Consider the following 16,015-nt stretch of genomic DNA (forward strand, 5'->3'; position numbering starts at 1 on the left):
TATCTCTTCCTTTGAGAATGTCTGTTAAACTCTTTGGCCCATTTTCAAATGAGACTGTTTGTTTTCTTTTTGTTGAGTTGTAAGAACTCTTTGTATATTTTGCAAAACATTCTTTTATCAGATGTGTCTTTTGCAAAAATATTTTCTCCCAGTCTGTGGCTTGTCTTCTAATTCCCCTGATACTGTTTTTCTCAAGCATTTTTCTTATCAACTTCCATTTATTAATTCATTTCAATGATTGAGGGGAAGACCACAGTGGGGGCAAGGTGACGTTGCTTGCCCAGGGTCACACAGCCGATGATCAGTCAGTGCCGGACGGTCAGACTCCAGGGTCGGTGCGCTGCTCAGGGAGGACAAGTTAGTCCTTCTGTGATTGTGAGCAGCTCCACTGTGTTTTCAAGACATACAGACGTACAGGGATTGTTGTATTTCTTGCACAAGAGAAATAGTTTTATGTGCCACGTTTTCATGGGGTAGAAAGTATTTTAAATACAACACTTGCCATCCACTGCTTCAGAGATAATAAATAATAATGATATTATTATTATCAATGATAAACAATGATAATAATATTAACAGCAAACACTAATACAGCATTTACTATGTGTTAGCCTTTATTCTAAGTTCCCCACCTCTATTACCATATTTAATTCTCACAACCACTGTGTGAAGTCACTACTAGTTCTAGTACTCCCGTTACTGACAAAAAACCTCAGACAAAGTAGATAACTCTTTCTTTCAGGGTGATCAGCTAACATGGCCAAGTTGCTATCGGTCTACACCCTCCACCACAATATTGTGATGAGAATCATAAGATCTCTTGCTGGTGTGCTTTGTGTACTTTCGGATTGTCTTACTTCTGCAATTATGGAATCCAGATGGGTTTTGATCATTTGTGTTTTTCTTTAATTCTGACTGACAGAGGGCCGACTAGAGGTGTTCCAAGGGGAGAAATTTCTATCATCCATCCCTATGTGGACCACGTTTGGGGAACTAGCCATTTTATACAACTGTACAAGAACTGCCTCTGTGAAAGGTAACGGGATAAAATGTTATATTTTTGAATCGTTACCCAATGCTTATGACAATCTGAGTCACTATGGCCTGCTGAGTATTTTTGTCTTTCATGGTGCCTCACGTGCTCTTATTAATAGAAATGCGTGCTTACAGGATTTATATTGAAAGCACTCATCTAAACAATTCAAATTAAGAGAACCTTTCCATCAGGTGCCTGCATATAAAATATGAAAATGGCTTCATATTATTGAGTTACTCCAATATTTGCTTTAATTGCCACTTCACTTTTTTTTTTAACTGTGTAAACATCTGCCTTTGGTTCATCCAGAATATTTGCTTTTCATTCTCCATGATGTTCTGATCATATTATAAACCAGAAAAATTAATGAAACTAAGAAAATATATAAATATCAAAAGGGATGAGAATTAATTAGTGAGAGTTTGATGAGTGACTTCTGGGATTAATTTAAGCATTCCTGTTTTTATTGATTTTATTCATGGTAATCTTGGGCAGAATTAATTAGGTGTGTTTCTCAGTATTTAGGACGGGCTGGGGCATCTCAGAATTGCTGCAGGATTTGATAACAATGCAGATTCTGGGACTTTACTCCAAATCTCAGTCAAGATCTTTGGCAATGGAGCCTGGGCATCTGTATTTTTAACAAGAATGCCAAGATAAACCTAAGTTGCTCCAAAGTTTGAGAAACCAAAGCTTTGGGTCTTGATTTGTTTTATAGGCTCTCATTACTTCTTAAAAAAAAAAAAAGTGCAAATATAATTGAATCTAGATCTCTTAGAGCTGCAACTTCTGCTCTTCTTCCTTTTTAGATTTTATTCTTGCTTTCCATGTCTTTCCTATAAAAAAAGTCTCAAAAACTGTCTTGCATAATCTCTATGAAAATGATTTGTATGCACTTTATACAAAAGTAACCATAGAGATCCTTAAAATATATTGGCTCTCATTAGCTACAATGTCTGAACAACATAAAAAGATATAAAAACATACTCATACACTGAGAGATCTTAAACTTCCAATTATCGACTTGTGAATTCTTTGCTCTCTGATCTAGCTACAAGCTGGCTGGTTTTCTCTTGTATCGCAGCATAAATCTGAACTACATCCTGATGATGTAGTATGTAATTAGGAATTGCAAACTAATTTTGATGTCATCCTAAGCAAAACATAATTAGAGAGGAAATCTTTTGCTACTCACTTCCAAATCATGGTTCATTTCAAAGCCAAAGATGATTTTATGAAATTGCCCACGATTTATGTCACTACTTCCTTCCCTTTGCATGTTAAATAATGCATTTTCCAAGAAATATCATTTTATGAGAATACATGAAAAATGTATTGATTAACATTATGGAGTGTTTTCTTAATGTGGGGCTAAACAATATTTTATTATTTTCTTGATTTTTCGAAAGCTATTACCAACGTTAAAACATGGGCGCTCGATCGAGAGGTGTTCCAGAACATAATGAGAAGGACGGCTCAAGCGAGAGACGAACAGTACAGAAACTTCCTCAGGAGGTAAGCACCACGCACAGGTGCAGAGAGTAGAAGGTGAGGCGGCCTTTTGTGGACATGTAGGTTTTACCACAATGATCGTTTTACCGTAGCCTTTCTCATTTAAGCATTTTCTACATGACTAAACCACTGGAGCAAAAGTATCCCCTTGCAGTAAATGCCACTAGGTAAAAAATTATATTGAATCCCAGTTGGCCCTGCACGCTGATTTTTTCCTTTCACTGAATTTGCCCTTGTGTTGACAGAGTTGTCGTATACAGTGTAGAAGAATGGGCAAAAAATTCCAAAATATTCACCCCGGTTGCTCAGTTGACTTTGAAACACATTCTATAATTTGGAAGTGGATAGCAAAAGACAGTTTTCCTAGTAATGCCTTGGTTAGAATAATATTAAAATTAATGTATTTTACTGTCTTTAATTGCTTTCCCTGAGACATTTTTTCTCATTTGTATAAACGCCCCATCTTCCAAATTATTATTATTTGTAGAAAATTATCTTGCCAGAAATGTTACTATGTTTGTCATAATGACACAGATCCTTGGGACATATTTTGTGAGCTATTCTGTAACCCCCCCCAAAACTCAGATGCATTAATTCATAGAGAAACAAATACCTATCTCACTGTAAAAGCCAGTTATGACTATAAACAGATATTTTTTGGAGAGTATAAATTCTTTATTTAAACTATTTCCGTGTTTCTTTGTTGGAGATTTGACAGTCTCTACAGCTGTAGTACACACTGTAATGCAATGTTACCTATGATAAGTGATGGTGATAATAATTATAATAATAATAATTGTGAGCTCTTTTTAATTACAGTGATTTTATCTTGCATAACTAGCCTGCAAAGCCAATGACTTTAGAGCTGGCATAGTGCCTAGTATATAGTAAGAACTCAATAAATAGTGAATAAATGCATTGCTAATCAATGGAACATTGTAGGTGTGAAGGGTTTTCCTATAGAATCTTGCTGATCTATCCTCCACAGTTCACACTGCCTCCTGGCAAAGAGCTTCAGCAGCAGTAAGCAGGCACCTTCCTGAATTGCCAGCCAACATCCCGGCTGACGTGTAGTGGGGTCTGCCTGAGTACAGCTGACCTAAAAATCCCACAACTGAGCAACACAGGTCAGCACCAAAAGCGAATGAACTACAATCATGCAAGGGCCAGAAGGGGGTAAATACATCAACCAGTGCTTGTGAATCGCCTTTGAACACGTGAGATAAAGCTTGAGCCGCTAGGTACTCACGTCGTTCCCTTGGAGTCTAGAATCTTCTGTCTTAGTGGAAGGAGCTCAGAGAATTTACTAGCACATAAACCTTTTTCCCTTTTTTCTTCCTTTTGTTACCTAGTTCCTGCACTCATTTAACACATCCTTATTGCCAGGCCCTAGACACTGTGGTTCAGTGGAGACCCAGATAAACCTTATCTCTTTCTTTATAGAAGGAAAACAGACTGGAGATTTTTCCTCATACCAGTCTCCTCACTAATCCCCAAGGGTAGCAGGTTTACAGGAGAGAATTTTCACCCACATGATAGACCCCATTCTGGACCAGAGGCAGAACGTTCACGACGAGCGTGTGTCAGCCAGTGCAGAGTCTGGTTACTCTTTCTTTACCTTTTCATTCATAGGAAGGGAGATTAGAGAAAGACGTTTCACTTGGTTTCATAACACACAGTGAGCTCCTTTTCCATTTACATCTTTTTATTATGAAGTGTGTAATATATGTGTAAAAGGTGTATAGTACTGACGTAAGTTATGAAACAAAATGAGCGTCACCGAGCTCCTCCCGGTCCAGCCCAAGACCTGGGACATTGACAGCTTCGTTGGTGGCTCTCACGTGCTCCCCATTCACCTCCCGGCCTCCACCTGCCTCTGCGTGGGAGCGGTCTGCATTCTGAAGCTTAGTAATCATTCCTTGGTTTTCTTTATTACTTTGCCTATAGCTTGATTTAACCTATTTTTGAACTTTAAAAAAAAAGGGGGGTCTTACTTTTGTGACTCAATTTTTTATTCAGTATTTTTTTCTACGTCACCCGGTGAGTTCGGCCGTTCCTCCTGTGGTAGGGTGCGGTTACCTGACTCTACCCCAGTGTGGGCAGCTCTTGTCCCGCAGGGGCCCGCTCTAGTGTTTTCCAGCGACAAAGGATTCTGTACACTCGTGTCTCCGTCTGCTGACGGTGTGCCTCCCTGTGCGCACATGCAGGGGTCAGTCTAGGGCGAGCTCTCTTTTCAAAAATAGATCCAATCATGCAGTTTTGGAGTAGCATCATTTTTTCCCCGAGAGATGTCAAGTTTTAGATGGTACGAAAGAAGAATTTATCTTATATCAACAGTCCTGAGTAAAAGTGGGTAAGGTAAGGCAGAAGAGAAGTTTCTCTCAAAGGATAATTTCATCATTTGACTGGTTAATCATACTGTGTGGAATTTCTGATTTTTTAAAAGATTTTATTAATTTGACAGAGCATGAACATAACTAGGGGTGAGAGCAGAGGGAGAGGGAGAAGCAGATTCCCACTGAGGAGGAAGCCTGGCAATGACTTAGGGCTCAAAGCAAGGACCTTGGGATCATGACCTGAGCTGAAGCCACCCAGGCACCCCTGATATTTTTTTTTTTTCAAATAATAATTTCCAGTATCCTACTTCATCCTCTGCATATCATTATTACTTGTGAAAATGTTCCAATTCCTTGTCCCTGGCTACCATTAATTTTAAAAGACAGTACAGTATGACTAATAATCAAAGGTCATTTCCATGTTAATTCCTGCATTCCCCTCTGGATTCAGCCTTTACTTAATTACAAGGATTTAGATGAAAATCGGATCCTCTTCTGGAAGCCGAGCTCCTTTTCGTGCTAAAAAAAGAGATACTGAGATGTGGAGGGAAGCACATTTCTGGATGTGATTCACTCTGAAAACCAACAACAAATATAAAGTGTTGTTTTTTCCCCAAACAGAAAAAATTTGATTTTTTTCTTTTTATGGCATCTTAACTATCTTTATGTATTCGCCTATGATAAATATCTATAATTGCATGTGGTCTTATAATTTCAGTTTCTTTGAAATTCAGTTATTTATGTGTGCTATATTTTGGAGGTTTACTTTGGAAAAAGTAAGTGCATTAAATTCTTTTAGATGCAGGGAAATTTTTTTGAACTACATGTAGGTGCATATTTATGGTTTAATTCAGGAAGATAACTAAAGGTTTCTTTTTAATTTTGAAGTGTATCCTTGCTGAAGAATTTACCTGAAGATAAACTAACCAAGATCATTGACTGCTTGGAAGTGGTAAGAAATTATAAAGGAAAGAAAACATTTCATTAAAAGACTATGGAATCTAGCTGTTATTAGCACTGTAAAGGCATAACAAAGAAAAGATGGTAAGCTGCCAGTTTACAGAGACCAGGAGTCTGTTTCTGTTGTGAAAAACCTTAGACCACCTCACAGGGAGTGGAGGGGCTGGGCTGGGTTTAGGTGACTCTTCTGGATTGTATAAAATTGGATTTGCATGTGTAAAGTGACATTTGATTTGCATACTTTAATCTTTTTCACATATTTTACAGAACTGATCTGCCTTACTTGAGGGCCTTTGATTTTCTGCAGTTAACATCACAATCCCATGTAGAGTTTTCCCAATATAAAGCAGTCAGAGAAGCTTAATTAGGTAATGAAGTAGAGAAGGATATATTGGAGCTTTCGGGAACAGCCTTCTGAGTCAGGCTATGAAACAACCCCATGAAAACTCGACACCATGAAAAGACATTTAAAAACCCTTGCATTTAAGGAGCACTTTACGTATTTTAACATCTAGGGGAAAACAGCATATTGGAATGTGTTCAAAGACTCATATGAGGCATCGCCCGAAGGGTTGGTTCTAGTCCAAGACTAGTCAAGTCTTTTTGTGAATAAAGCGTTTACAACATGTACCTTAGATTCTAATGACACGCATTAGATGAGAACCCTTCAGATGTCAGAGATTAAAATGCAATGCAAGTCCTTTCTCTCTGATTTTTGTGGGGGGGTCAGTTTCACTGGAGCCAAAATGGCTTTTACAGAATTTAAAGGAAGTAAGGAATAGGGAAGAAGTCACATGCCGACTTTAAGCTTCTATAAAGCTGTTCTCAGTGGGAGACATAAAAATCCCAACAAGACTGACTGTTGACAGATTCATGCCTCCGTCAGTCACGATATACCGTGTAAACTAATGTCTGTTGAGAAGGAGCATGACGGTTTATCCTTAAGTGTCAGTCACCCCAGTGAGGTTTCCATTCACAATTCATGGAACCTGTCCAGCCGTTTGTCAAGTACAGGCCATGATGACACAGTGCCTGGCCTTGGGTCCCCAGAGTGTTCAGATATGAAGTCATTTTCAAGAGGACGGCTTGCCCTGCCTCTCTTGGGATTTTCCCAATGTAACATAACCCATTCCCAGATGTTACAAATTAATAATTCATCCTAATTTCTGAGAGTGTGTGTGTATGTGTTTTAAAGCTGGAGTAGCCGTATATATTTTTTGTTAACTGAGGAAATCTGTTTTTAATATAATACTAATAGAGTATATTCACCAGAGGGGGATTCCGTGCTGACAGCAAATACTAAAATTTACTATCATTAAAAATAAATGGTAAATCGGACATATTTATTGCAGCCACAGGCACTAGCTAGAGTATACAGATGGGAATGCCGATCCAGTATTAATTAACACAGAGTTTGAGTTTGAAAGTTCTCATCTTTCAGGACACCCCAGAAAGGCTTTATTACATCTCCGCATTTGCCGACAGCAGCGCAGTTTATAAAGGGCCTTTATTCACACCCGGCGCACAAACGTGAGAAGTCTCAAGTGTACAAGTGATCAGCAAGGGAGTGCCGGGTCTGTGGAGCCCGAGAAGAGCACAGAAGTCGCCGCGCAGCTCGGGCTAAGGACGCACCAGCAGGTCCTGGCCGCAGCCCAGCACGGTGGCCGCGGGGTGGGGACCCGGGGCCGCGCTCGCCGGCTCCGCAGCCTCTGACACCAAACAGGCCGCATCTGGCTGCGGCTCAGGAACTGATCTGCGAGGTTTGGGCTTTTTCTGCGGGGGCAGCGAAGGGATATGGGAAGTCCTCGTCACCAGGCCGTGGGTCTGGGAGGATGCGGACACTGAGCCTCCCGAGCGGCCGGACCGAGGCTCCGACGGTCTGGTCACCCCGAGCGCTTCTTGCTTCAGCTTAAACCCGCGCGGTCCGCTCGCGACCGAGGCGTCACCGCCGCGCCCTTCCTGGGCTCTGGTGGGAAAGCGGGACCCGCGCCTGCGAGGGTTAGCGCGTGGCCGTCGCGCAGCGGGGCGCAGGCTCCGAGTGCGGGCGAGCGTGCGGGGTCCTGAGGGCGACCCCGGGGATGGGGCGGTCGCGCCGTGTCAGCGCGGGGAGGGACGGGTTTCTGTTCCCGCGCGCAGAGGCGTGGGGGCTGACAGGGGTTGGCCCAGGTGCCACCGCACGCTTCGACACAGACCTTTGCTACCGGACGCAGCGACCCTCTGCTCTCGGGCTCTGACGTGCCACCTTCCGTGAAGCTGGAGGTGTGGCGGGAGTGGGGCGGCGGGGTGGGGGCTGGGCGCCCCTGTGCGCGCTCGTGGCCTTGACCCCCATCACCTGTGCTGCTGCTGCAGAGGCAGATCCCCAGGTGCCGCCTTGTGCCTACGGGACAGAAACGCTGGGGTACCGGCCCCGATTCACGCTTCAACACTGCATATGCAATTCTGACGCGTATTAGGGTTTGGGAGGCACTGGTGTAGTTATGGATTTATGCATAGAACACATGCACTTAGAGTTGACCACAGTCTATCCCTTTTTTCAGGAATTTTCCATTTTTCATAACTTTTTAGAAGTCTAGCTTCCTTTCTTATAGTTCCTGCATCACACCGGCACGAACCAGGGTTTTTCTCATTTTCATGATCACATCCGGAGTCCTAAGACACTTGACATAATTGTGCATTTGCCTGTTCATGGGCCCGTTGGCTACAGGCAGGGCTGCCGAGTGTCACAGAAAGTTCACTAGTCCCAAGTGTGGAGATGGGTGCTTTCGGTCGAGCCTCTGTCGCTCAGAGCCGTCCGTCAGGGACGTGGCACGAGGGTCTCCTCAGCTACAGAATAAGGGCGTGTTGGCCAGATCGCTAAGGCTCCTTCCACGCCGTTTCACTTACAGGCTTCTAGCCCGTTGGCTCACCCCAAGATAGAGGAATTCCTGTTGGTTTTCATTTTGCAGGCTCCAGTTCCTTGGAAATGAGGAAATGTTACCGGACTGTTGGTAAGAGCAGCCTGATCCACATGTGTTTGCTTTGAGATTTCTGAGGTGTTTTAACCATCCTGCTTGGACAAACGAAAGAATAGTTGGTAACAACCCAAATAACTGTATACAGTTTTTTAAACAACCAACGTGGGTACAGAGTCACATGATTCCAGGAGTGTGTGTGTGTGTGTGTGTGGTACGTCTGATTGTGTAACATCAGTACTTTGTAGTGAAGATTTCTAGGCACACACTAAAGACTTTAAGGAAGCTATGAGCTTGCTTCCTAGTCTTTTTTCTCCATCACCTTGAGGATTTCTTCTGTTTTATATATATTATTCATAGGCATTCAGTCTCTAGCATCTTCTAGATATCACACAAGGATCATTTTCTTTACAGTGAAAAAAACTTTTTAGCTTTAACTACTGCTGTTTGTATAGTTTTCTTCTGACCTCTACCTCTTAGTCTGCCCTGGGATTGAGTCCCTTAGTTTTCCCTCTTGTTGTACACCAAGTAACTATCTCAGGGTTTCCATTACAACTTCTTTTAAAATATCTTTTTCAGACTCAGGTCTCAAGTCATTAGTAGATCCGGAAATTAATTTGGAAGAACATTTTTAAAAATATCAGAGTAGTAAGTGTAAGTGTTATGTAAATATACTTCAATTTTATAAAATGTCCGTAAGTGTGTATGCTTGCACTGGTGTATTTGGGTGTACATGTAAAATGTATTTTTTGCTCTGAGTCAGAGTGAAAATGCTTGAAAATCATTGCTTCAGAGGATGGGGTCCATGGCTTTTTGGTCCTATAAGGGACCCCTTTGCAGTGTAACCACAGGACAATAACCACACTGTTTGCATTTCTCTTTTTGGTCTTGGTGACCACCATGGCTGGACCGGCCGCGCTCCCCGGGACAGACACTGGCTAGTCTAGCATCAGAGCCTGTCCTTACCACTATATATTTTTGGTCTGACCTACATCCACAGCCTTTTCTGATCTGTGAAGTTACTGTCAACACACTGGGAGGTATTATTTATCTTCCTCCCATGGTTTTGGGTGACAAAGAACCATCCCTAGGAAAAATACCGCTAGGAAGTTTGCCCCTTAAGAAACAATAAAGCTCTTTCTCAGTGTTCCCTTTCAAGCTTCGTTTTAGCCTCCCTGACTGACAGGAATTAAAGCTGCACATCTGCACACACCAAAGGCTTTATAATAACCGAAGGACAGCCTACCGGCACTTTGGAAATTCTCCATGTTCCTTCTGCTCCATGTGGGAAGTGGAACCTGAGATTGGGGTGGGCCTTGGAGAGACTGCAGAGCAGACTGTCTGAAACAGGGCATCGAGCAGGACGCCGGCATCCGGTGAAAGAGAACTGAACGGTAGCTGCATCATGAAAGCGCTGAACGGTGTAGTGGGGTCCCTCATTAACACCGAGGCGCAACCGTACAGCGGAGCTCGTGTGCGGCGAAGGTTTGCGATAAAGCTAGAATGAGAGAGACTGGAGAGCTGGAGTACGTAACCTGGGATACAAGAAACCCCAATATCATTTTCCAAATAAAGTGGAGGCTTGTCTCTTGCTTGCATAACAGCCCAGGGAGGATACAAGGAGTCATTCAGGCATTCAAGCTCCCGGCTAGATGACCCCTCCCCCAAGATCTCGCAGTGAAGACACATCCTGAAACTGCTCACGGACCTCGCCCAGAGTGGCTCCCATCACTCCAGCTCAGGTTCTTTTAGCTAGAATTTAGTCCCATGCTACAGCTACAGGGAGCTTGGGGAGTGCAGTCCAGCTGGGCAGCCGTGTAGACCGAGGAAGGCTTTGATGACCAGCTCACAGGCTCTTTCCTAGGAATGCAGAGTCACCCGGCTCCTAGTGTTTATCAAATGCGCTATCAGTTGCTTTAGATAAACTGTCTCAACACTAGGTGTGACAGGTCATGCCATTTTAATTCTACAGAAAAGCAAACTGAGGCCCCAAAATTGAACTAACAGTTAAGCAAATCATAAACATCTTCTTCCTCAATATGACAACCATTAACTATTTACTATGTGTCAGATGCTTTTAATGCACCAAAACATGGTCTTTAATTGGTTTATTGTAGTAGGCAGAATGGACCTCCCCCCCATGTCCCAGACCCAAATCCCTGGGATATGTGAATATGTTATGTTACTTGGCCACAGAGAATGGGGAGATGTAATTAAGATTCAGGACCTTAAAATAAGGAGGTTATTCTGGATTATCTAGGTGGGAGGAATATAATTGCATGATCTCTTACAAGCTGAGAATTTTCTCTGGCTGGAGTCAGAGAGAGGTAGCGGAAGTGGAAGTCAGGGATCTTTCAAGTCTGAGCAGGAGTTGATGAGCCATTGTTGGTCATAAAGCACAGGGGCTCTGGGCGAGGACCTCAGAGCGGTCTCTAAGAACTGAGGGGCTGACAGCCAGCATGGAAATGAGGCCTTGTCCTAGAAACTGAATTCTGCCAGCAATATGATGGAGCTTAAAAGTGGCTTTTCCCCCAGAACCTCCAGAAGGAAACAGTCTGCTTGAGGCTTTGAGTTCAGTCTTAGGAGACCCTGACAGAAAAATCCAGGTCACCTTGGACTCTTTGACACACAGAAACTGGGAGATAATAAATGGGTGTTGTTCGAAGCCACTAAGAAGTGTGTGGTTATTTGGTACAGCAGCAGTAGAGAACTAATGTGCTTCTTTAAATCTTTGAAGGTAAATATTCTTATTTGAACTTTATGGGTTGATGGATGTGAAATCCAAAGCAGAACGGGGATTTGAGTCGACATGTGTTTGGCTCAAAGCGCTTCCTCCCCGAGATGCTCTGCTCCTTCCCATGAGATGGTGAAGTGTCTTATAAAATGCACATAGTGCTCTGTAAATAAAGGGTATGTTTATTCGTATTAGGAGCCATATTTATTTCAAAATGTAAATAGCTTTTTTTTAAGCTTTTTTTTCCAATTTATTTATTTTCAGAAAAACAGTATTCATTATTTTTTTCACCACACCCAGTGCTCCATGCAAGCCGTGTCCTCTATAATACCCACCACCTGGTACCCCAACCTCCCACCACCCCCCCCCCCGCCACTTCAAACCCCTCAGACTGTTTTTCAGAGTCCATAGTCTCTCATGGTTCACCTCCCCTTCCAGTTTACCCAAATTCCCTACTCCTCTCTAATGCCCCTTGTCCTCCATGCTATTGGTTATGCTCCACAAATAAGTGAAACCATATGATAAGCATAAATGACCAAAAAGAATATTGAAATACAGCAGACACAGAAGTAGTTATGTTTGGATTTTATTTTCAAATCTAAAAGAAAAATAAGAGCTATTTTGTCATTAATTACACCTTTTTAAAGAAATTAAACAGGCCCATTTTTATTTGTATAAATAATTAAGAGACCCATTTTGGTTCTCTGACTTTGAGGCAATGTTAAAATGAAGTAGAGGTAGACGGTTTTATCCATCTTTTGTTTTCTTTCATTTTTCTTTAAAGATTTATTTATTTATTTGACAGAAAGGAGGAAGCAGGCTTCCCGCTGAGCAGAGAGCCCGATGTGGGGCTCGATCCCAGGACTCTGGGATCATGACCTGAGCTGAAGGCAGAGGTTTTAACCCACTGAGCCACCCAGGTGTCCCCAGAATCTTTTGTTTTCTGAGACTGAGTTAGTTGTTCTTTCAGGGACAAATGGATTAATTACTTTTCCCTTCCCAAGAATTCTCTGCTTAGACACATATAGAGATAAGTGACAAATTGAGATTTCATGACGATAAACCTACACAGAAGAACATAATTTACATGTGAAAAGTTCTAATGTTGATCTTCTATGATGATAAATTTTTTTGAAGAATCCATAATAAAGGGCTACTTATTCTGTAGGTAGAATTTTCCCAGCCTTTGCTCTTCAAGGAATTAGAAAGTGAGGCTGATACTCTTACAGTCCACTGAGGCTAATATTTTCAGCGTTTCCGGTCGTCTTTTCTATGCTCAAGTCCCAGTATCAGACTGTGACTGATCACTGGGCCACTCGCAGTTAGGGTACTTAGGCGGAAGCTCTCCTGTATACCAGTGATCGTTGCTTTTCTCTCATTTCTCTTCATGCTCTTTAGTCTTCATGCCTGAAAGTCAGTCTTTTAGGCAAATTTTCTCTGAAAAAGATAACCATAAATGCACATAATAAAGGAAAAGTCTCCTTACTTTTTCTACAGCTTATGACTACAATGTTCAAGAGGATTGCAGCGGCAGTAAAAGACAAATAAAAGGAATGGGCATGGAATGCTCATTGCCAGACACGAGGAGTTCGGCTTCATTTATGCCTTCATCTCTGTATCTCCACTGGATTGAACATTTTCTTTCTCTCTCGTCCCAATAGGAATACTATGACAAAGGAGATTACATTATCAGAGAGGGCGAGGAAGGAAGTACCTTCTTCATCTTAGCAAAAGGAAAGGTAAATATGAATTAAAGCTTACTTAAAGCAAATTTAAAAAGTCGGTTCCAATCAGTCTGGGAACTACTGCTATGGAGTAGCAGGAGAAGGAGCTTCTGTTCGGGAGAGTTCCGTGAGGTTTGGTCTGAGCACTGGGCCGGGGGGTGCAGGAGACCTGTGATGGTTCTAGCTCAGAGGTCACTTCTTAGTGATCCTGGGCGTGTCACTTGATTTTCTCTGGACCACTTTTCATAGTGCATAAAATAACGGGTTTCTTTCTAAGATCCCTTTTATCTCTCCTTCTCAACCTGCCCAAGAGTCCAAGATTAGGGCTAGAAATTTTTTCATCCAACGGATGTGACAAGCGGCAGGTGAGGGGAAAATGAACTCGGCAGTTGAGGACCACAGTGGCCAGCCATGAAGCTATAGATGGATATGGCTCCAGGCATCAGTTCATATATCATTGGTTCAGATGCCGATGAAAATTTATGCTGGTGTACATGCAGGAGGCCTTTTCCTTTACTTAGATATTGAGTGATAACATGTTACCACTTGTTCCCAGGCTGACTCTCTACAGTATCCCTGAGATACAGGGTGTTAGCGAAGTGTTGAATGGTAGACAGAAGCTTGAGCACCCGTGTGTAACCTGTTGGATTTTACGACGTCCTTTCTTCCACGGAAGGGTGTCATCACAGTCAGGCACGGCCCTTTGCAAACCAACTTGTGGTTGAACTTAGCCTGGGCACCCAGGGAAGGAAAACAAGATTAATAAAATAACTTCAAACCTCGGAAACTCTTCAACACTTAGAAACACTTTTTGTCATTTCTCCCAAACCTGGACCCCATGCTTTGAAAGCATTCTGACTAATAAACAAATAACATTTATTGTTTTTTTTTTTAATTTTAATTCATTGTGACTTTCGTAAATGCTAATCAGAATCTCTATTCAATATGAAGCAACGCTTGTTATCCTGTTGATTTGGCATAGTTCTAGCCACAAACAAGGAACACTGAAGTTTTTGTTTGGTTCTGCCATGGGAATGGGTCACACCAAGACACCTATGAGCGCGATGATCCTTCTCCAGATCCACATTTTGCAACCAGTTTAGCGGGTGTGCAGGATTCAGTAAGTCAGTCGAGGCCACCGGATTCAGAACTTCTGATACTTAGCCTTATTCTTGATTACTTTGCCCACTGTCTTTGGATTTTTGAAATTATTATTTTTTTTACTAACATATAACGTATTATTCGTTTCAGGGGCACAGGTCTGTGGTTCATCCGTCTTACACAATTCACAGCGCTCCCATAGTCCGCACCCTCCCCAGCGTCTGTAACCCCCATAGCCCGCACCCTCCACAGCGTCTGTAACCGGCCACCCCATCCCTCCCCCACCCCACCCCCCGGAAACCCTCCGTTTGTTTTCTGAGATTAAGAGTCTCTTTTTTTTTTCAATTTATTTATTTTCAGAAAAACAGTATTCATGATTTTTTCACCACACCCAGTGCTCCATGCAATCTGTGCCCTCCATTATACCCACCACCTGTCTTATGGTTTGAAATTACTTTCCTTGAGTATCTCTCAGAAGGAATCGCTGGATTCTCATAAAAAATTCTAGCGTTGAGAGGTAGGATTTGAACGGAGGATCTTCCTCTTACAGTCTGAGAGTCATTTGGTTGTTAGTCACAGGTTCTCTCGTCCCTCCAGCCGAGTTGACTGTAGCAAGACTGTTCTAACTGCCGCAAACTCAAAGCAAAGGCTTGTCTAGTTCCTTATTTCAGTCAAAGGTTCATAGATCCGAAGGGTCTGACTGAATGGATATGTGTCCAGATTCTCATTTTTTTCTTTTTCTCTCTCTCTTTTTAATTGTTTTACATCGTTTAGGTAAAAGTCACGCAGAGCACAGAGGGCCATGATCAGCCACAACTGATAAAAACACTGCAGAAAGGAGAATACTTTGGGGAAAAAGCTCTTATCAGGTAAATCCATGAATTCCTGGGCCATACTTAAGTAATTCTTTGATTGCCTTACATGTGCAACTACTCCCGTTAGAGATGTCAAATTGAGCTACCAAATTGATGTCAGCAAATATTCAGGGATTAAACCAAAAATTTAAACTGGGTGCTAGAAATTTCATTGTTAATGCACAAAATAAGTGGACTGATTTTGCACAGAAAAGAAATGGGGAAGGCTTAAATTTGCTAGTGAAAGTAAAATTGGTGTTCTATTAGACTCTTCAGTTGAAAAGAGTGTGAGAGAAAGAGACAAAAGACGTGAGAATTAAATTTCCCTTTGAGAACAAGTTTTTATATTTCCAAAGTTTGAAATATTGTCTTTTCCCTCTTCTTAAAAAATGATCAAATAATGACTTGACCTATTTCATGTGCTTTAAAATCATTATGCCAAAAGCAATATTAAGAACTTTTATTGCCTCATTCTGCAAGTTTTAAGAAACAACTCAAAATAGTGTGTACCGAACTTCGACCTGAACCTTAGGTCTTCTGAGGGATGAATTTATCTACTCTTGATCCGACTTATGGAAGAAATGTTTAAAAAGATCAATCAAACGTCTTAGAAGACACTGTGTACTTCCTGGGACTCAGAAAACAATCTCAAGTCTAAAAAACCCCACATTTTCTTAACTATAAATAACTTTATAAAAGATGAAATTAGAGTTTAGAATCACCTCTTGGCCTTTTGGGTCGGATCAAGTGTAGAGTTTCGAGCAATACTTTTTTTGGAGTTACATATGTTTTTAAATTTTGAAATTA

General features: G+C 41.9%; 1 protein-coding gene across 2 annotated transcripts in view; it reads left to right on the forward strand.

Annotated features, from left to right (window-relative positions):
- Nucleotides 1-16,015, forward strand: part of PRKG2 (protein kinase cGMP-dependent 2) — an 86,914-nt gene that overhangs the window by 25,419 nt on the left and 45,480 nt on the right. For both annotated transcript variants that reach the window (XM_044224759.1, XM_044224760.1), the window contains exons 3-7: nucleotides 923-1,036; nucleotides 2,446-2,551; nucleotides 5,773-5,836; nucleotides 13,191-13,268; nucleotides 15,129-15,223. In XM_044224759.1, coding sequence (XP_044080694.1) covers nucleotides 923-1,036; nucleotides 2,446-2,551; nucleotides 5,773-5,836; nucleotides 13,191-13,268; nucleotides 15,129-15,223 — 457 coding nt within the window. The remainder of the gene's footprint in view (nucleotides 1-922; nucleotides 1,037-2,445; nucleotides 2,552-5,772; nucleotides 5,837-13,190; nucleotides 13,269-15,128; nucleotides 15,224-16,015) is intronic.

This window comes from Neovison vison, chromosome 11 (assembly GCF_020171115.1).
Source record: "Neovison vison isolate M4711 chromosome 11, ASM_NN_V1, whole genome shotgun sequence".
Taxonomy (NCBI): domain Eukaryota; kingdom Metazoa; phylum Chordata; class Mammalia; order Carnivora; family Mustelidae; genus Neogale; species Neogale vison.